General features: G+C 47.2%; 1 protein-coding gene across 1 annotated transcript; it reads right to left on the bottom strand.

Moving 5' to 3' along the window:
• Positions 1-6,559: 6,559 nt before the first annotated feature.
• MMP9 (matrix metallopeptidase 9) lies at positions 6,560-18,327 on the bottom strand. Its single transcript, XM_007533054.3, has 13 exons — positions 18,146-18,327; positions 16,432-16,664; positions 15,624-15,772; positions 15,094-15,222; positions 14,830-15,003; positions 13,357-13,530; positions 12,683-12,859; positions 12,365-12,520; positions 9,635-9,914; positions 9,359-9,498; positions 8,661-8,811; positions 8,462-8,565; positions 6,560-6,878 (listed from the first exon to the last, which is right to left on the bottom strand). The coding sequence occupies exons 1-13, from the start codon at positions 18,275-18,277 to the stop codon at positions 6,760-6,762; spliced, it is 2,118 nt and encodes a 705-aa protein (XP_007533116.1). The 5' UTR covers positions 18,278-18,327; the 3' UTR covers positions 6,560-6,759.
• Between the last annotated feature and the right edge of the window lie 1,168 nt (positions 18,328-19,495).

The following is a 19,495-nucleotide window of genomic DNA, read 5'->3' as shown; positions in this document are numbered from 1 at the left end:
TATTTGGAAGGTAAAGCCCAAAAACTCACCTGGACCTTGAGATTGCAAAACCTATTAACTCCTATGCACCATAGAAGTTGGTAATTGTACATGCCAGTCTGGAGCTCAGGGGAGAGATTAAGTCTGGGGATATACATTTCAGCATCTCTACCAAAGAGATGCTCTTTAAAGCTGTAGGGCTTGATGATATGACAGGAAATGGGTATACACAGAGAAGATAGAAGTCCAAGGGTTGAGCACAGGGGCATGCTCTCATTTAAAGACTGGTAAGCCAGTGAGGTAGGAGGGAAGCCAAGAGTGAGGGGTGACCCAGAAACCAAGAGAATAAGTTTAGGGAAAACGGCATAATCAGTGTGTCAAATCAGCTGAGAAGTATATAGGATGAGTATAGAGAAGTTCCCATGGCTCTGGCCCTGGAAAGATCATAAATGACTTTGAAGTAGTGTGACAGGTGGGAGGGAGCCAGGTTGGAAATAGTCGAGAAGAGAATGGGATTTGAGGAAGTGGAGACCATGAGTAGACTAACCTTTGGGAAAGTTTACTGTAAGAGGAATAAAGATGAAGGGCAAAGGAGAATGGTATCTAGTTAGAAACATGGGCCCAGAGGGAATTTAAATTCATTGTTAATTGATTTAACATTTGTTTACAATATTGTAAGATTACCAAGGAAGAAACAGATAAGTTAGAAAGAGGAGTTCTAGGGAGTTGGGCGGTAGCGCAGCAGGTTAAGCACACGTGGCACAAAGTGCAAGGATGCCGGTTCAAGCCCCCGGCTCCCCACCTGCAGGGGAGTCACTTCAAAGGCAGCGAAGCAGGTCTGCAGATGTCTTTGTTTCTCTCCCCCTCTCTGTCTTCCCCTCCTCTCTCCATTTCTCTCTGTCCTACCCAACAACAATGACATCAATAACTACAATAAAGCAACAAGGGTACCAAGAAGGATGACAGAGGACCTAGTGGGGGTTGTATTGTTATATGGGAAACTGGGGAATATTATGCATGTACAAACTATTGTATTTACTGTTGAATGTAAAACATTAATTCCCCAATAAAGAAATTAAAACAAAAACAAGGGCAACAAGAAAGGGAATAAATAAATAAATATAAAAAAATAACAAAAAGAAAGAAAGAAAGGGAGAGAGGCATCTGCAGCACTGCTTCACTATTCATGAAGCTTCCTTGCTGAAGGTTGGACAGAGGAAGTTTCTGAGGTTGTTCTCTGAACCTGTCCATGAACTCCCTGTGGGGCCCTGATGGAACCCATCATCTGTGCTCTCCAGCCCCAGCCTTCAATCAAATCCCTCTGTGTCCTATGGAGTCAGAACCACACTCGGTAGCTGACATTTGAGCTACTGTCATCTGGCCAAAACCATCATTCCTTTTTCAATCATCCCAGAATCTCTCTGCTCCCTTCTCAGCCACCTGTTAATGTGACACACTAGATAGAGTTCTAAGCCATTTGTAATTCCCCAAACACCCCCCAGGTTTTCTTTTCTCTCATACCCTGTCCCAAGAGCCCACATTCAAATCCTACTGTCACCATTCTTTAGCTATTAGACTTAAAGTGGGGGGCCGGGCAGTAGCACAGTGAAAGAACTGGCGTAAGGATCCAGGTTGAGCCGTGAAGCATGTCTGCAGGTGTCTATCTTTCTCTTCCCCTCTCTGTCTTCCCCTCCTCTCTTGAAATATATATATGTCCTCTGAACTTGAACTGAATCTGGAAGGATCAACAAGAGTTTCTTCCTGTGCCAAGTAGATTGTCTTCTTAGAGGGTGATTTACCAAGAACCACTGAACCTAAAAGCCTGTCTATCCTCTAGCCCTCACATATTTGTACACAAGCCAAAACAGAGAAGGTTGTTGATTGTGGCTTAGTTTATATAGAGAGGAACTGGCAATAACCTAATTACCCAGAGGTAGAACAGTGAATAAATAAAATATGGACTATACACCTGATGAGAATGGCTACCCTCCCACAGTGCTGACTAGCCAAGCACTGCTCCATATGTTTGATGTGCACCACATAGGTAACCCTTAGGATAACCTTGTGAAAAAGAAACTACTCTTACCTTGTAGGCACTATTACTATTGCCGTCACCCTACTCCTCACTTTGCACATGATGAAAGTCAGGTATAGAGAACTACACAGCCCACTTTAAGTCTTTTTATTTTCTTCTTTGTCTCCAGGGTTATTGCTGGGGCTCGGTGCCTGCGCTATGAATCCACTACTCCTGGAGGCTATTTTTTTCCCTTTTGTTGCCCTTGTTGCTTTATTTTTGTTGTTATTACTATTATTGTTATTGCTGTCATTGTTGTTGGATAGGACAGAGAGAAATCAAGAGAGGAGGGGAAGACAGAGAGGGGAAGAGAAGATAGACACCTGCAGACATGCTTCACTGCTTGTGAAGCGACCCCCCTACAGGTGGGGAGCTGGAGGCTTGAACTGGGATACTTACTCCACTTCTTTTTCTTTGCGCCACGTGTGCTTAACCCACTGTGCTACCGCCTCCGAAGGTCATATTTTTAATGTTTTATTTATTATTTGATAAGACAGAGAGAAACTGAGAGGGAAGGGGGAGATAGAGGGGAACAGAGAGATATAGATAAGTAGATGACAGATAGATAGATGATAGATAGATAGATAGATAGATAGATAGATAGATAGATAGATGGAGATAGATAAATGATAGAGAGCTGCAGCACCACTTCACTACTTGTGAAGCTTCCTCCTTGCAGATAGAAAACAGGGGTTGGGGGTCCAGTAGTAGCGCAGCCGGTTAAGCACACATGGTGGCAAAGCACAAGGACCGGTGTAAGGATCCCGGTTTGAGCCCCCAGCTCCCCATGTGCAGGGAGTCACTTCACAAGCGGTGAAGCAGGTTTGTGGGTGTCTTTTTTTCTCTCTCCCTCTCTCTCTCCCCTCCTCTCTCCATTTCTCTCTGTCCTATCCAACAACAACGACATCAAAAACAACAGCAATGATAAAACAACAAGGGTAGCAAAAGGGAAAAAAAGGGAGTCGGGCTGTAGCGCAGCGGGTTAAGCGCAGGTGGCGCAAAGCACAAGGACCGGCATAAGGATCCCGGTTCGAACCTCAGCTCCCCACCTGCAGGGGAGTCGCTTCACAGGCGGTGAAGCAAGTCTGCAGGTGTCTATCTTTCTCTCTCCCCCTCTCTGTCTTCCCCTCCTCTCTCCGTTTCTCTCTGTCCTATCCAACAACAACAACAACAATAATAACTACAACAATAAAAACAACAAGGGCAACAAAAGGGAATAAATAAAGTAAATATTTAAAAAAAGGGAAAAAAATAGCCTCTAGGAGCAGTGGATTCGTGGTGCAGGCACAGAGCCCCAGCAATAACTCTGGAGGCAAGAAAAAAAAAAAAAGAAGAAAAAGAAAGAACGAAACCAGGGGCTTTGAACCCAGATCCATGCACATTGTAATATGTGCACTCAACCAGATGGACCACCCCCAGACTCCTCAGATGTCATTCTGACTGGGAAGCACTCCCTGATTTTGACCATGACACACAGGATCTCACATACATACACGCTATTCTAGATTAAAGTCCACATACTACACTCTCCAAGTGTGATCCTAGCAGCCCCCAAACCAGGGTAATGGAGCTGGACTCTAAGAAGAGAACCAGCATTTTAAGCAAGTCCTGAGTGCACACTATATGTGTCTGCCTTTTTTCTTTATTGGGGGGATTAATGGTTTACAGTCAACAGTAAAATACAGTAGTCTGTACATGTGTAACATTTCTGTTTTCCATATAACAATTTCAATTAAATCCCAACTGGGTCCTCCTCTGCCATCATGTTCTAGGACCTGAACTGTCCCCCACCCCCTACCCCAGAGTCTTTTACTTTGATGCAATACACCAACGCCAGTCCAAGTTCTGCTTTGTGTTTTTCCTTCTGTTTTCAACTTCTATCTATGAGTGAGATCATCCCATATTCATCCTTCTCTTTCTGACTTATCTCCCATAACCTGTCCTTCAAGCTCCATCCAAGATAAGGTGAAGAAGGTGAACTCGCCATTTTAATAGCTGAGTAGTATTCCATTGTGTATATGTACCACAACTTACTCAGTCCTGAGTCCACTTTTTTAAAAACTTTATTTATTTCCCCTTTTGTTGCCCTTGTTGTTTTTTATTGTTGTTGTAGTTATTATTGTTGTTGATGTCGTCATTGTTAGATAGGACAGAGAGAAATGGAGAGAGTCGGGGAAGACAGAGAGGAGAGAAAGATAGACACCTGCAGACCTGCTTAACTGCCTGTAAAGCCACTCCCCTCCAGGTGGGGAGCCGGGGCTGGAACCTGGGTCCTTGCACTTTATGCCACGTGCACTTAACGTGCTGCACTACCACCCGACTCCCCCTGAGTGTACTCTTAAGCACCTGAAACTGAGGGATGGGGAGAAAGTATAATGGATATGTAAATGCCTGAGACTCTGAGGTCCCAGATTCAATCCTGACATCACCATAAGCCAGGGTTGAGCAGTGCTCTGTCCTGTTTCTCTGTATCTTTCTCATATTAAAATAAGTAAAATAATTTTTAAAAACTTGATGGAAGTGTCAGTGGCGCATCTAATTGAGCGTATATGTTAACCATATGTAAGGACCTGGGTTCAAACCTCTAGTCCCCACCTGCAGGGGAGAAACTTCACAAGTGGTAAAGTTTATTTTGTTTTTATTTACTTATTTATTTTTTAACCAGAGCACTGCTCAGTTCTGGCTTATGGTGGCACAGGGGCTTGAACCTGGAGATTTAGGAGCCTCAAGTATGAGAATCTCTTTGCATAACCATAACCATTATGCTGCCTCCTCTACTTGGTTTTCTCACTCTTTCTCCCTTTATTTCCTCCTCCTCTCTCAATTTCTCTCTGTCTTTATCCAATAAACAAAGATTCAGTAAATAAAAATAAATACATAATTTAAAAAACACTTGAAGACCACTGAGAAGTTCCTGAGGACAGAACTGTCCAATCCATAACTCCATCCCTAGTGTCCAGCACAGCATCTGACTCCAAGTTATGGGCCCAATAAATGTTTGATGAATAAAAAATGGGTTGACCGAGGGCCAGGTGGTAGTGTGCCTGGTTAAGTGCACATGTTACCATCTGTAAAGATCCAGGTTCAAGCCCCCATGCCTTATCTGCAGAGGGGAAGCTTCACGAGTGGTGAAGCAAGTACTGCAGGTGTCTTTCTGTCTCTCTCCCTCTTTATCTCTCCTTACCCTCTAAAATTCTCTCTGTCCTATCAAATAAAGAAAAAAAAAAGGAAGAAGGGAATGGCTTTCAGGAGCAGTGGATTCATCATATAGGCACCAAGCCCCAGTGATAACCCTGGTGAAAAACTATATTTTGACCATGTCCCTGGCTTTAAAATAAAAACTATCACATTACATGGCCCAAGAGGTGGTACAGTGACTAAAGCATTGGACCTAAAAGCATGAGGTTTTTGCCATTCAATTCCTGGCATCACATGTGCCACAGTGATCTTATTTATTTATTTATTTATTTATTTATTTTACCAGAGCACTACTCAGCTCTGGCTAATGGTGGTGTGGGAAGTGAACCTGGGGATTTTGGAGCCCCAGGTATGACAGTCTCTTTGTATAATCATAACCATTATGCTACCTCCCCTACCTATTTTTTTCTCATTCATGTTGATGAATAAATTAATATTTTTGTACTTTTATTCATTTATTTATTTTTCTTTCTTTTGTTGCCCTTGTTGCTTTTCATTGTTGTTGAAGTTATCATTGTTGTTGTAGTTGATGTCATTGTTGTTGGATAGGACAGAGAGAAATGGAGAGAGGAGGAGAAGACAGAGAGAGGGAGAGAAAGATAGACACCCAAAGACCTGATCCACCGCCTGTGAAGCAACGCCCCTGCAGGTGGGAAGCCGGGGGCTCGAACCGGGATCCTTACACCGGTCCTTGCACTTTGCACCACATGATAAATTAATATTTTAGGATCATACTATGTTTTTCTTTTTAAAAAAATATTTATTTATTTACTCTCTTTTGTTTCCCTTGTTGTTTTATTGTTGTCGTCATTGCTGGATAGGACAGAGAGAAATGGAGAAAGGAGGGGACGACAGAGAGGGGGAGAGAAAGACAGACACCTGCAGACCTGCTTCACCACCTGTGAAGTGACTCCCCTGCAGGTGGGGAGCAAGGGGCTTGAACAGGGATCCTTACACCAGTCCTTGCACTTTGCATCACTTACGCTTAACCTGCTGCACCACCGCCTGACTCCCCATACTATGCTTTTCTAATAAGAGGGATTACTACAACAACAATAAAAAACAACAAGGGCAACCAAAGGGAAAATAAATAAATATATTTTTTAAAAAAGGGGTTAATTATTAGTATGTATGAGGTACTAAGAACACTGGCAAATACATTGTAAGCACTCTATTTCAGTATATATATATATATATATATACTGGCAAATTCATTGTAAGCTCTCTCTCTCTCTCTCTATATATATATATATATACACACACATAGATGCATGCACCCATCTATACATATAGAGATTAATCTACTCATCAAGGTTAAACAATCTATGTTTATTTAAAAACAAAACAATCCAATTAAAAAGGAAGGTGGGAAGAGAGGGCCCAGCCCACATCCATTCCTCCCTGTCCTCCAGAATAGACCCACCAGTTTGTATCCAGCAAACTGACTCATTTTCCATTGGTTGGTCCCCCAAACCCATACTATAGTGCTGGAAGCTGGATGGGGTGTCCTAGTTCTCAGGGCACTTCAGGATGTCAAGGGTCACGTAACCCACTTGGTCCACCTGGTTCACCTCATGCTGAGAATTCACACGCCAATAGAACCGGTTCTGGCAGAAGTAAGCTTTCCCTGCAGGGTAGAGGCAGGTTTAATAGGGTCAACTCCAACCTGCCCACATACACACAGTCAAAAACAATACAATCAATCATCAAAAGCAATCATGTTAACCCAGGAGAAGTGCAACAGACGTTCATGCTTGAGGTTCCAAGGGCCCAGGTTCAATCCCCAGTACCACCATAAGCCAGAGCTAAGCAGGCCTCTGGTTAAGAGAGAAAAAGTAAAAGAGAGAAGGGGGTCAGCCAGGCACACCTGATGGCACAAATAACTGAGCACACATGTTACAATGCACTAGGACCCAGGTTTAAGCCCCCAGTCCCCACCTGCAGGGGGAAAGTTTTGTGAGTGGTGAAGCAGTGCTGCAGGTGTCTCTCTGTCTCTCTCCCTCTCTATCACCCCCTTCTCTCTCCATTTCTGGCTGTCTCTGTCAAATAAATAAATAAAGATAATTTTTTAAAAATTAATTTTAAAAGAGAGAAAAAGAGGAGGAGGAGCAGGATGAGGAGGAGAAGGAGGGGAAGAGGAAGAAAAAAGAGAGAGAGAGGGAGGAGGCTCCAAGTAGTGGTCACTTGGTTGAGCACATCCATTACAATGTATACAGACCTGGGTTCAGGCCCCTGGTTCCCACCTGCAGGGGGCAAGTTTCATGAGTATTAAAATAGTGCTGCAGGTGTCTCGCTCCCTATCTCCCTCTTCCTCACTCAATTTTCCTCTGTCCTATATACTATAATAAAGATAAAATATAAAATAAATTAGAAAAGAAGAGAAGAGAAAAGAAAAGAAAAGAAAAGAAAAGAAAAGAAAAGAAAAGAAAAGAAAAGAAAAGAAAGAGATCAGGGCCAGGCAATGGTGCACCCAGTTAAACACAAGCGCCAGCACAAGGACCCGGGTCTGAGCCCCCGCTTCCCACCTGCAGCAGGGGGCACTTTACAAGCAGTAAAGCAGGTCTGCAGATGTTAATCTCCTTCTCCCCTCTCAATTTCTCTCTGTCCTAGCTAGTAAAAATTAGGGGGAAACAAAAAAGGGAAAAAGAAAATAGAGCCGCCAGGAGCTCTGGATTTGTAGTGTTAGTATCAAACCCCAGCAATAACCATGGAGAAAAAAAAATTATGCCTTCCAACCCTTTCTAGACCTTCTTAGGCTTTTAACATAGCACCTCCATCTTGTAAGGGATGCTAGAGTGCTCTAGCACACAGTAGGGACTCTGAACAGTTCATTCAATATTCGTTCACTGATTGAGTTAACAGATACTAATGTGTCAAGCACTGTCTGAGGCCCTGAGGATAAAGTAGAGAGAGACACAGATATGATCTTAGGTTATTCTGGTGCCTATAGGCAAGTGGGGCAAGACTGATGACTACTTGTTTTTATCTCCTTCATGGCTTTTTACATTGTCAAAACCAATCTCATCTATTTGTACATTTGTTTATTAGTCATCAGGGACAGGGAGAGTGATCATCCTTCTCCAGGGTCTTTTTCTTTCTTTCTCAGAATTTGACTAAGCACTAAGATAGAAAGCCTAGGAAGGAGGGTGTGTGTGTGTGTGTGTGTGTGTGTGTGTGTGTGTGTGTGTGTGTATCCATTCAGCTCCTCACCTTGATACTGGAAGATGTCGTGAGTATTCAAGGGCACTCCAGGGAACATCTGATCTACTGGGGTGACGCTCTGGGGATCCACCATCTGAGCCTTCACGTGGAATCTGCGGGAAGGTGGGGAGGAGACAGGTGTGAGTCAGAGGGGAGGCAGGTGGATGGCTCCCGGGCTCCCCCTGCCGGCGGTCCCCATGCTTCTCACCTCCAGAAGCGCTGCTGGCTGAACAGCAGCACCGTCCCTGAGCTGCCGGGAAGGGCTCCTGTGATTTGAGTCACCTCTGGGCCCAAACCCAGCTTGTCCAGACGCCTGGGCCCTAGCACCTTTGTGCCTGTGTACACCCATACCTGGCGCCCTGCAGGAAAGAAGGGTCACATTGGCCTAGGAGCAGGGAGGGGCTCACACGTTTTCTTTGCATGTCAAGAGGAAGAACCCAGAGAGGCCTCTCTGAGCCTAGCCTATTAGCATCCTCAGAAGTTACAGACCAAGCTGGCTGCGTAACAATGTGCTAGGGTGAGAAGGAGCACGACATTCATCTGTGGGGGCATTGGGGGCCTCCTTTTTCTAATCTGCACAAGATATTCTTTGATTTCTTTTTGTAATAATAATAATATTATTATTATTAATATAGAGACACAAAGAGAAGGGGTACTGCAGTACTGTTCCAGCACTCATGAAACATCTCCCCTGCAAGAACTCCCATGTAGTGACCAGGAGCTTGAACCCTGATCAGCCTGCATGGTAACATAGGCACTCTACAAGGTGAACCACCTCCTGTTATTCCATGCCCCTCCCTACCCCCAACACACACACACACTTTCAATGTTACCATCTGTCTCTTGGGCCTCCTAGATGAGAGTATGTAGAGGGTGAAAGAGGAATGGGGAAAGGAGGAAACTAACCAGAGAAGAAGAAAACTTTCTTCGTGAGTGGCTCTTCAAAGGCAGAGTCCAGTTTGGTGGGCAGAGCAGGCCATGTGTCCTTGATCAAGAAGGGGCCCTGCACCCGGCGTCCCTTACCCTCAGAGAAGTGCCAGTACTTCCTGGAAATAAGAAAGGGAACAGCAGGGTACTGACATCTGAAGTGAAGGCCAGTGGACTGAGTGAGGGGCAGGGGAGTGGGGCAGGAAGGTCCCTCCACCAAGCCCCCTTCCTCGACCACACATCACTGTCCCTCACCCATCCTTGAAGAAATACAGATGATTCCTAATCTCTGCGATGGCATCAAAGATGTTCACATTGCAAACATCTTCCTTTGGGTCCAAAGGCACTGTAGGGTCAGCAGAGGGAGCAGAAGAAGGGCCGGCAGTGGGGGGACCCGTGGGGCCAGCTGAGGGGGGGCCTGTGGGGCCAGCAGTAGGGAGTTCAGTGGGAGGTCCAGTAGGGCAGACTGTTGGGGGTGCAGTAGGCTGGGGTGCAGGTGTAGTGGTGGCAGGAGGCTCAGGTTTAGGGCGAGCACCTAAAAAGAAACATCAGATGAGACAATCCTAGTCTTGCTTATTTCAGTCAATGAAGCCCCATGACTTTCCTCATTTTTAATATACAGTATGAGAGGAGAGGGTTGGGAGGCCATGCACTAGTAGGGGACTGGACTTGGAAGCCTGAGACCTCAAGTTCAATTCCTAGTATCCCATATACTAGAGTGTTGTTCTGGATCTCTCTCCCTCTCCCTATCTTATGTTAATAAATAAAAGGGCAAGGCAATGACACACCCAGGAGAGCACACACATGTGACAAGACCTGAATTCAAGACCCTGGTTCTCACTTGTAGGGAGGAAGCTTCACAAGCAGTGAAGCAGGGCTGCAGGTCTCTCTCTCTCTCTCTCTCTCTCTCTCTCTGTTTCTATTTATACTTCTATTTTTTAAAAAAAAAGAGCCACTGGGAGCAATGGAGTCATTGTGAAGGCACCAAGCCCCAGCAATAACTCTGGTGGCAATAAATTAATAAAACCTTTTTAAAATAAATAAATATCCCAGAGGTATAAAGAATAGAGAAGCAGGGAGTCAGGCAGTAGTGCAGCGGGTTAAGCGCACATGGCACGAAGCTCAAGGATCAGCATAAGGATCCTGGTTCGAGCCCCCGGCTCCCCATCTGCAGGAGAGTCACTTTCACAGGTGATGAAGCATGTCTGCAGGTGTCTGTCTTTCTCTCCCCCCTCTGTCTTCCCCTCCTCTCTCCATTTCTCTCTGTCCTATCTAACAACGACGACATCAATAACAACAATAATAACTACAACAACAATAAAAAACAACAAGGGGGGCCGGGTGGTGGTGCACCTAGTTGAGCATACATGTTACAGTGAACAAGGACCCAGGTTCAAGCCCCCAGTCTCCACCTGCAGGGGGAAAGCTTCACAAGGAGTGAAGCAATGCTGCAGGTGTGTCTCTCTGTCTCTCGCCCTCTCTATCCCTCCCTTCCCTCTCAATTTCTGACTGTCTCTATCCAATAAAAAACAATAAAATAAAAATTAAAAAACAAGGGCAACAAAAGGGAAAATAAATAAATATTTAAAAAAATTTTTTTAAAGAATAGAGAAGCTTCCAATGGGGGGTGGGGAATGGGACCTACTGGTAGGAATTGTATGGAATTGTGCTCCTGTTATCTTGTAATCTTGTTAATCATTAAATCACTAATAAAAATTAAGTAAATAAATAAAAATAAATTTTAATATGAGGAATAAAACCCAGGACTTTACACACATATGCCATGTGCTCTTCCACTGAGGACCTCCCTAGCCCTCTCTCTAGTCACTTTAGATATTGGAACCTGCCTTCCCCTAACCACAGGCAAACTGCTCCCTTTCACACACTCATTTACAGCAGATTTATCTAATCCCTGCACTGTGCCAGGCCCTCACTAGGCCCTGTGAACACAAGACCAGCAAGCACTCCTCTCCCGTAGACTGGCAGAAGAAAAGTGTTTTGTTTTGTTTTTTTACTAATTTCGTGTCTGTTGCTGGTAGCCAAGACTGAAGCTGGAACCTATTATATGCAAGTTCTGAGCACTACTTCTGTACTATCCACCCCAATCTAAGGGCTGTTAATCAAGCACTCAAAATTGAACATCAAAATCTGTGCTGAGAGCTCTGTACCCTCATACTAGCTCCTTTGATCTTCAAAGAAACCTTCTGGCATACATTCTTTTTTTATATTTTTTTTTAAAAATTATTTTATTTATTTATTTATTTATTGGACAGAGACAGTCAGAAATCAAGAGGGAAGGGGGAGATAGGGAAAGAGACAGGGAGATACCTGCAACCCTGCTTCATCACTTATGAAGCTTTCCCCCTACAGGTGAAGACCAGAGGCTCGAACCTGGATCCATGTGCATTGTAACATGTGCACTCTACCGGGTGCACCACCTGCCCCCCTTTTTTGCATACATTCTTTAATTTCCCTCATTTTAAAAGAGGAAGTAATACTAGTGATAATGATGGTGATGGTAAAAAATGTGGTGTTTTTTGTTTTTTTTTAAATACCATGCAGGCATGAAGCCCTGGGCAGAAAAAGGAAAAAGGAAAAGGAAAAGAAAGAAAGAACACTAAACACACAGTGCGTGCTTTGTGCCTGGCATTATTTTAGTTCACTTAAGCCTCCTCACAAGATTATGAGGCAGGTACTTTCATTGGCCCCACTTTACAGATGAGGGAATAGAAAGGCGAACTGACAGAGCCAAGGACACTCAGCCAGGAAGTTGTTGAACTGACTTCTGAACTCATATCTCTCTCATCCCAGTGTGTGGGTACTTTATCACCATCTCCAAGCACCACAGGGCACTGATGGCACCTGCTGGCTCCAGCTTTCCCCAGACACAAGTCACGGTCCCAACTCTTCCCTCCTTTACTTTTGGTATCATGGCAGGGCCTCCCCCTCGCCTCTCCTCCCTCCATCCTGGCTCCACAACCTCACCATAGAGATGCTGGATGCCGTTCACATCATCCGCATGCAGGGGGTTCTCCTCTGTGAAGCTATACATGGGGTACATCAGTGCCTCTGGCACAGACGAATGATCCAAGCCCAAAGCATGGCCAAACTCATGGGCAGCCACAAGGAATAGGCTGTATCCTGGAGGAAAGAGAGGGACGTAAACCCTGAGACATGAACCCTGGACCAGGCTCCTGACGATGGCCATCACTACCAACACCACCACCACCACCACACTACCACCACCACCACTACCCTGCCAGACCCAGGCTTTTGGTCCTGAAACCTCAGAACTCTGCTCACCTTGGTCAGGACAGAAGCCCCACTTCTTATCGTTATCAAAGTTCGAGGTGGTGGCACACCAGAGGTGTCCGTCACTGCGGCCTTCTCTGGTACAGGTGGTATACTCCTTGCCCAGGAAGGTGAAAGGGAAGACGCACAGCTCCCCGGCTGAGTTGCCCCCAGACACCGTGGAATCGACTAGAGAGAGGAAGAGCCTTGAGTGGGCCAGGTGGGTGGGTTCCAGGAACTGGAGCACCATGATGTCCTATTTTAAAAGCCTAGGGGGCGCTGTAGGGCATAGCTGAGACCGGGCATGGCTAGTAGGAGGGGCTCGGGACACGAGCCTGGGAAGAGCCAGCTGGGCAAAAAGAGACCCACACACTTGGACATAGAAATCAGGGGAGGGGCCAGGCATTGGCACACCCAGTTGAGGGCACACTTCACAGTAACTTGAGCAAGGGCCCAAGTTCAAGCCCCTGGTCCCTACCTGCAGGGGGGAAGCCTCACACGCGGTGAAGCAGTATTGCAAGTGTCTATGACTACTCCCCTCTCCTATTAATCAAAATAAAATAAAATGAAGGGTTGTGGTGATAGTGGACAGAGCTGTTACAATTCTCCTGACCAATGCCGATGGGTGGGGGAAACCGAAGTGGAGTTGGGGGCGGGTATGAGCCTGATAGGCGGGTTGGAGGTACCTCTGGTGGGACAGAAACCGTAGAGCTTGTCCTGGTCATAGCTGGCGGTCGTGGCACACCAGCGGTAGCCGTCTGAGCGGCCGTCAGTGGTGCAGGCAGAGTAGGAGCGGCCCTCAAAGGTGAACGGGAACACACAGGGCTGGCCCTTCGCATTGCCATGCTCGGTGTAGAGTTCTGGGGAGGCCCAGATGATTACCACAGGTGTCAGCGTCTAGCTACCCCACATACATCCCCTAACCTATCTCACAGATGAGAAAGCTGGGTCCAGAGAAAAGGAGAGTGAGTGGCAAGCCATACAGCACCAGAGGCAGCTGGGATTAAAACTTGGGGGGGAGATAGTTCAATGATTATGCAAAGGATGTTCCTGCCTGGGGCTCCAAAGTCCCAGCTTCAGTACTTTCTTACCACCACTACAAGTTAGAGCTGAGAGATGCTCTGCAACAAACAAACTCTGGGTTCTGAAAATCAGGGAAATAGCTCAATTGGTAGAGCATCGCATTTGCATGGCCTGAGGTGCTCTGGTTTCTTTCTCTGTCTCAGGTAAAGTCCTCCCCCCCCTCCCTTTCTCTAATAAGTAAAATAAATACTTTTAAAGGGGCCAGGTGGTGGTTCATCTGGTTAAGCACACACATTACAGTGCACAAGGGCCCAGGTTCAAGCCCCTGGTCCTACCTGCAGGGGGAAAGCTTCACGAGTGGTGAAGCAGGGCTGCAGGAGTCTCTCTGTCTTTCTCCCTCTCTATCTCCCCTTCCCCTCTCAATTTCTCTCTGTCTCAATACAATAATAAATAAATAAATAAAAGCTTTTAAAAGTTTTATTTATTCATTAATGAAAGACATAGAAGAATTAGAGCATCTCTAATTCTTCCATCTCAGTATGGCCCATGCAATGCTAGAAATCAAACTTGGGACGTCATGCATTTAAGTCCAATGTTCTAGTCACTGTGCCACTTCTAGGGGGCCATAAGTAAAATTAAATAAAAAATAAAAATAGGGGGCCCAGGCCGTGGCGCACCTGCTTAAGCACACACATATTATCATGAGCAAGGTGCTGAGTTCAAGACCCCACTCTCCACCTGCAGTGGGGACATTTCATGAGCTATGGAGCAGGTCTGCGGGTGTCTATCTTTCTCTCACTCTCTCTATCTTCCCTCCCCTCTCAATTTCTCTCTGTCCTATCAAGTATAATAGAGAACAAAATAAACAAAAAATAAAATTAAAACAGAGGGCACCTAGCTGAGCACACAAGTTTCCATGTGAAAGGACCCAGATTCAAGCCCACAGTCCCTTGGTAAGAAGCTTGGTGAGGGGTAAAGTTGTACTGCAGGTCTCTCTCACTCTCAGTCTCTACCTACCCTCCCCCTCTCAATTTCTCTGTCCTATAAAATTAAAAATAAATAAATAAATAAATGTTAGAAAAATAATAATAAAAAAAACAGGGCTTTCTGGACCATCACCACTGCCAGGTACTCACTCTCGCTGGGACAGAAGCCAAACTGCTGGTCCTTGTCGTAGTTGGCAGTGGTGCTACACCAGAGTATGCCATCGGTTCTGCCTTCTGTTGTGCAGGAGGTGTAGGAGCGGCCCTCGAAGGTGAAAGGGAAGTGGCAGGGGGCCCCGTTCGCGTTTCCATAGTGGGTCAGGACCACTTCAAAAAGAAGGGGCTCGGGTCAGGGTAAGCTGCTGGTGGGAGTGAGAAAGGCAGGCGGCAGGGGCTGGGACTGCTGGGGGGTCTCACCTATGCCTTTGCCCAAGGTCCACAACTCATCATCGTCAAAGTGAGCATCTCCCTGAATGCCGCGGCCGGGAGGAAAAGCGTGTGCCAGGAGCCCATTCTTCCCGTCGAAGGGGTAGCCATCTCCGTGCTCTAGGGAGAGTGGGGTTAACCCAGTACCAGTAGCACAGATCATGCGCTGCCTGTGCCCTGGAGGGACACGGGGTGAGACCTGATTTGCCGGTTCAAGTCTGGCATCCCAGTGCTGTGCGCTGTAGGGCAGGAGGAGATGCCCTAGGCGCCAGCTGCTGCCAGGGCCGCGGGGCCCCGCCTCCAGATCTGGGAGGCTGCCCAGCGGTCAGTGTGAGGTGCTAGGTTTGCTCCCCTAGCGGCGGGGCTCTGCTCTCTGGTGGGCTCTCTCTCCCTCCCTTCTCCCACAACATAAATAAATCTGTAGAAAGTCAGGTTCAGTGACACACACACACTCTCTGTGCCCCGCCCCGCTCTTGTCCCCAATCCAGACCCTCCGCACCACCACCCCCCTGGGTTCTCACCAGCCACACCAAACTGGATGACGATGTCGGCATCCGGGCCATGCACACGAGTGAAGGTTAGCGGCGTCACCGCGCTCCAGACCTCGAAGGCGCGGGCGAATGCGTCGTCTATCACTTTCCGGGGCAAGTCCTCTGAGTAGTTCTGGATCCTTCAGGGCAGAGGAGGGGGATGTGGGTCAGCAGCGTGGCTGGCCTGCCGCGGCACTTCCTTCCCTTGGTTAGGCACCTTAGGACCGAACATCTTATCCCTTCCTTCCTTCCTTCCTTCCTTTTTCTTTCTTTCTTTTTGATACAGGCAGAGAGCTTTGAAGGAAACACCAAAGTTTCTTTCAATGCAGAATGCAGCGGGGGCTGGACTTGAATCTTGGCCGACCACCTTTCATTGTTATTAATATTATCATTACTATGTATTTGTTTTGCACAGAAACAGAAAACTTGAGAGAGAAGGGGGAAATAGGGAGAGAGAGAGAAAGAGAGAGAGAGAGAAACCCGCAGCTCTGCTTTATCTCTTATGAAACTCCTCCTCTGCAGGTGGGGGTCGGGTGCTTGAACCCGGGTCCTTGAGCATGGTAACATGTGCGAACTACCCACTAGATGCGCCACCACCCAGCCCCAGACCTTCTCTCTGTGAGCTCCATGACAGGATGCCACAGAGAGTGAGGCCCGTTTCCCTAGAGGGGAAACAGTGTTAGCGGTGGAACTGCTGCCCCGAATTGCAGGTTTGGAAAAAAAAAATTGACTCAGGCCCGAGTGGGGGCTGGCTGCCCGCACCCCTTCCTTCTCCCTCCCCCACCGCCCCACTGCGCACCAGTAGGTGATGTTGTGGTGGCGCCACTTGAGTTCGCCCTCGAAGGTCTGGAATTTGCCCACGTCTGGGACGCCACAGCGCGGGGCGCGCATGGCCTCCAGGGTAGCGTTGTCCAGCTCGCCGGTCTCGGGCAGGCCCAGGCGCTTCTGGAGGAGCAGCAGGGCGGGGCCCAAGGACTGCTGCCCCTGGCGCATCTCAGCCGCGCGGGTGTACCCATAGCGGAACAAATATTCCTGTTGGTGGATGAGACAGAACCAAAGTATTGTACTCAGGACTTAGAACCCCGGATACCAGAACTTCCAAGAACCCACCCTCCCTGTAGACAGCTTCATTTATGCATTTCTGGGTAGGCATGAAGCCTAACCAGAGTCCCCACCGTTTACTTACCCCTGATCATTCCCAGTTGCTGCCCATCCCACGACCTTCCACTCTCCCACCCCTCACCCATCCATTTCCCATCACCCTTATAGGAAACCAGTAGTCCATTCCTGGCCATTGCTGCCTAAAGCTTCCACAGGGCCCTCCCCCTCCTTCTGCACTCCTCTGTTCTCTAGACACACTCACCACCCCCAAACACACCCCCAACATTCTCTGAGGTCCTGTCCCCTTCCTGAGGCACCTAGTCAACTCTCCCCTGTTGTTAAAATTTCCGGACAGCTCCAGCTGGCCGGGCTGGCTTCACGGTGGTGAACAGAGACGCGGAGACAACGGCTGGGCAGGGAAGCTGTATTTCTTTATTCAGGAACAACGATTCATAAACTAAGACAAACTAATCACCAAACAGAACTCTGCTGTCTCTTTGCGGCGGCGCAAGCACTCTCTCTCTTACTCTGGAACTCAGAAACCCAGGAACTCTGTCTCTCTGGCACTCTCTCTTACTCTGTCACCCTGAAACTCTCGAACTCAGGAACTCCGGAACTCTGGCACTCGGGAACTCAGGAACTCTCCGACTCAGGAACCCTTTCCCTTACTCTGGAACTCTCCAACTCTGGCACTCTGAAACTCTTCCACTGTGGAACTCTCTCTTACTCTGTAACCCTAAAACTCTCGAACTCAGGAACCCCCGAACTCTCGCACTCTCGAACTCAGGAACCCTCTCTCAGGGTTCCTTGCGGTGGGGCCAAGCAGGCCCGTGAAATTAATTGGACTGATCCAATTCTCTTGGCGGGGGGAGGGCTAGGACAGACCAATATAAAGCATACGACACTCCCCAATTCATTATCCTTTAGAATTTTTTTATTATCTTTATTTATTGGATAGAGACAGCCAGAAATCAAGAGGGAAAGGGGTGATAGAGAGGGAGAGAGACGGAGAGACACCTGCAGCCCTGCTTCACGACTTGCAAAGCTTTCCCCCTGCAGATGGGGACTGGGGGGCTCAAACCTGGGTCTTTGTGCACTGTAACATGTGCACTCAACCAGGTGCACCACCATCCGGGCCCCAATGCATTATTTTAATGCAGTGCTGAGCCTCACACATGCACAGTACCCCTGCTCCTGGATCATCATTTTCATTTTTTTTATTCTAGATAGAGAGATGAGAGACAGGGAGAGAAACTAAAGAACCACCCACCCCCTGCCACCTATGAAGTTTCACTAGTGATATGATATTGGAATGTGAACCCAGGGCTTCAGGCATGGTAAGGCAGTACTCTAGTAAGTGAGCTCTCTCCTTGGCCCCACTCTCCTCATCTCTTGGCTGGGTGTTTGCCTACCTCTGCCAGTTGTCTGTTGTTGAGCTTGGTTTTCAGGTCTCCGGGGAAGACCACATGAGTGGGTCTTCTAGGAGCTGCACAGCAGCAGTCCAGCACCAGGACCACCAGGACCAGAGACTGCCAGGAGCTCATGGTGAGGGCAGCAGTGTCTGACTGTAGCTGAGCTTGTGGGGGCTTTAAGAATGTGCTGGCCACTGAATCAGTGACTCCGCCCCTCCCTGAAGGGGTGGATGGGGGTGACTCAGGGGTGTGTGTGTGTGTGTGTGTGTGTGTGTGTGTGTGTGTGTGTGTTGAGAAGGAAAAGAAAGAGCTTACATCACCTTCTCTTCTCACCCCTGCCCACAGTCACCATTGCCAAGGCAGGCGGGACCCCCAGACCCACAGGAAACCACAGGCCCATAGGGGAAGGGTTGGGTATTGCAAACTACAGCTCTTATGAGAACTGTACGAAAAGGAGAGAGGGAAGAAGATGCAGCTGGCAGACTCCTCAAGCCCTTCTTCTGCAGACCTCAAGTGGTCAGCCTTAGGAAAGGGGTAAAACATTTCCTCATGTCTTTTTTTTTTAATTTTTTATTTATAAAAAGGAAACATTGACAAAACCATAGGATAAGAGGGGTACAGCTTTGCACAATTCCCACCACCAGACCTCCATATACCATCCCCTCCCCTGATAGCTTTCCTATGCTTTAACCCTCTGGGAGTATGGACCCAAGGTCATTGTGGGATGCAGAAGGTTGAAGGTCTGGCTTCTGTAATTGTTTCCCCGCTGAACATGGGCATTGACAGGTGGATCCATACTCCCAGCTTGTCTCTCTCTTTTCCTAGTGGGGAAGGGCTCTGGGGAAGTGGAGCTCCAGGACACACTGGTGGGGTTGTCTGTCCAGGGAAGTCTGGTCTCATCCTGCTAGCATCTGTAACCTGGTGGTTGACAAGAGAGTTAACATATGAAGCCAAACAAATTGTTGACCAATCATGGACCTAAGGGCTGGAATAGTGCAGATGAAGAGTTGGGGGGGGGTCCCTCCATTTTGTAGATAGCTAGTAGGCATATTTTAGTTATATTCCAAAGGGCCTGTGGCTATACTAGGTTTTTTTTTTTTTTCCTTTTTCTCTTTGCCCCTGAGCCTGAAATCTGATATGCCGGTGGATCCAAGTTATTGTCTGGGGAGATGATGTCATGGCTGGGAAAAGGACCAGAAAGCTGGATCAGGGAAGAGAGTAGCTCCCTAATATGGGAAAGGGGTATAAATATTGTTGACTGTAAACCCCATTGATTTGATGTGATCTAGGGCCTATAATTCCACATGTCTTTTTCTGTACTTAGTGATCCTCTTCCTGGTCACTTCCCCA

Source organism: Erinaceus europaeus, chromosome 1, assembly GCF_950295315.1.
Source record: "Erinaceus europaeus chromosome 1, mEriEur2.1, whole genome shotgun sequence".
In the NCBI taxonomy this organism is placed as follows: Eukaryota; Metazoa; Chordata; class Mammalia; order Eulipotyphla; family Erinaceidae; genus Erinaceus; species Erinaceus europaeus.
Note: the sequence above shows the minus strand (reverse complement) of the source record. Positions and strands in the feature narration are given on the sequence as shown.

Excerpts from the sequence above, each read along its gene's own strand:
- MMP9 (XM_007533054.3), bottom strand. The coding sequence starts at position 18,277 with ATGAGCTCCTGGCAGTCTCTGGTCCTGGTGGTCCTGGTGCTGGACTGC. Across the intron at positions 15,223-15,623 it reads CATCCAGTTTGGTGTGGCTG|AGCACGGAGATGGCTACCCC; the intron begins GTGAGAACCCAG and ends CACTCTCCCTAG. Across the intron at positions 13,531-14,829 it reads TGGCTTCTGTCCCAGCGAGA|AACTCTACACCGAGCATGGC; the intron begins GTGAGTACCTGG and ends GGGCCTCCCCAG.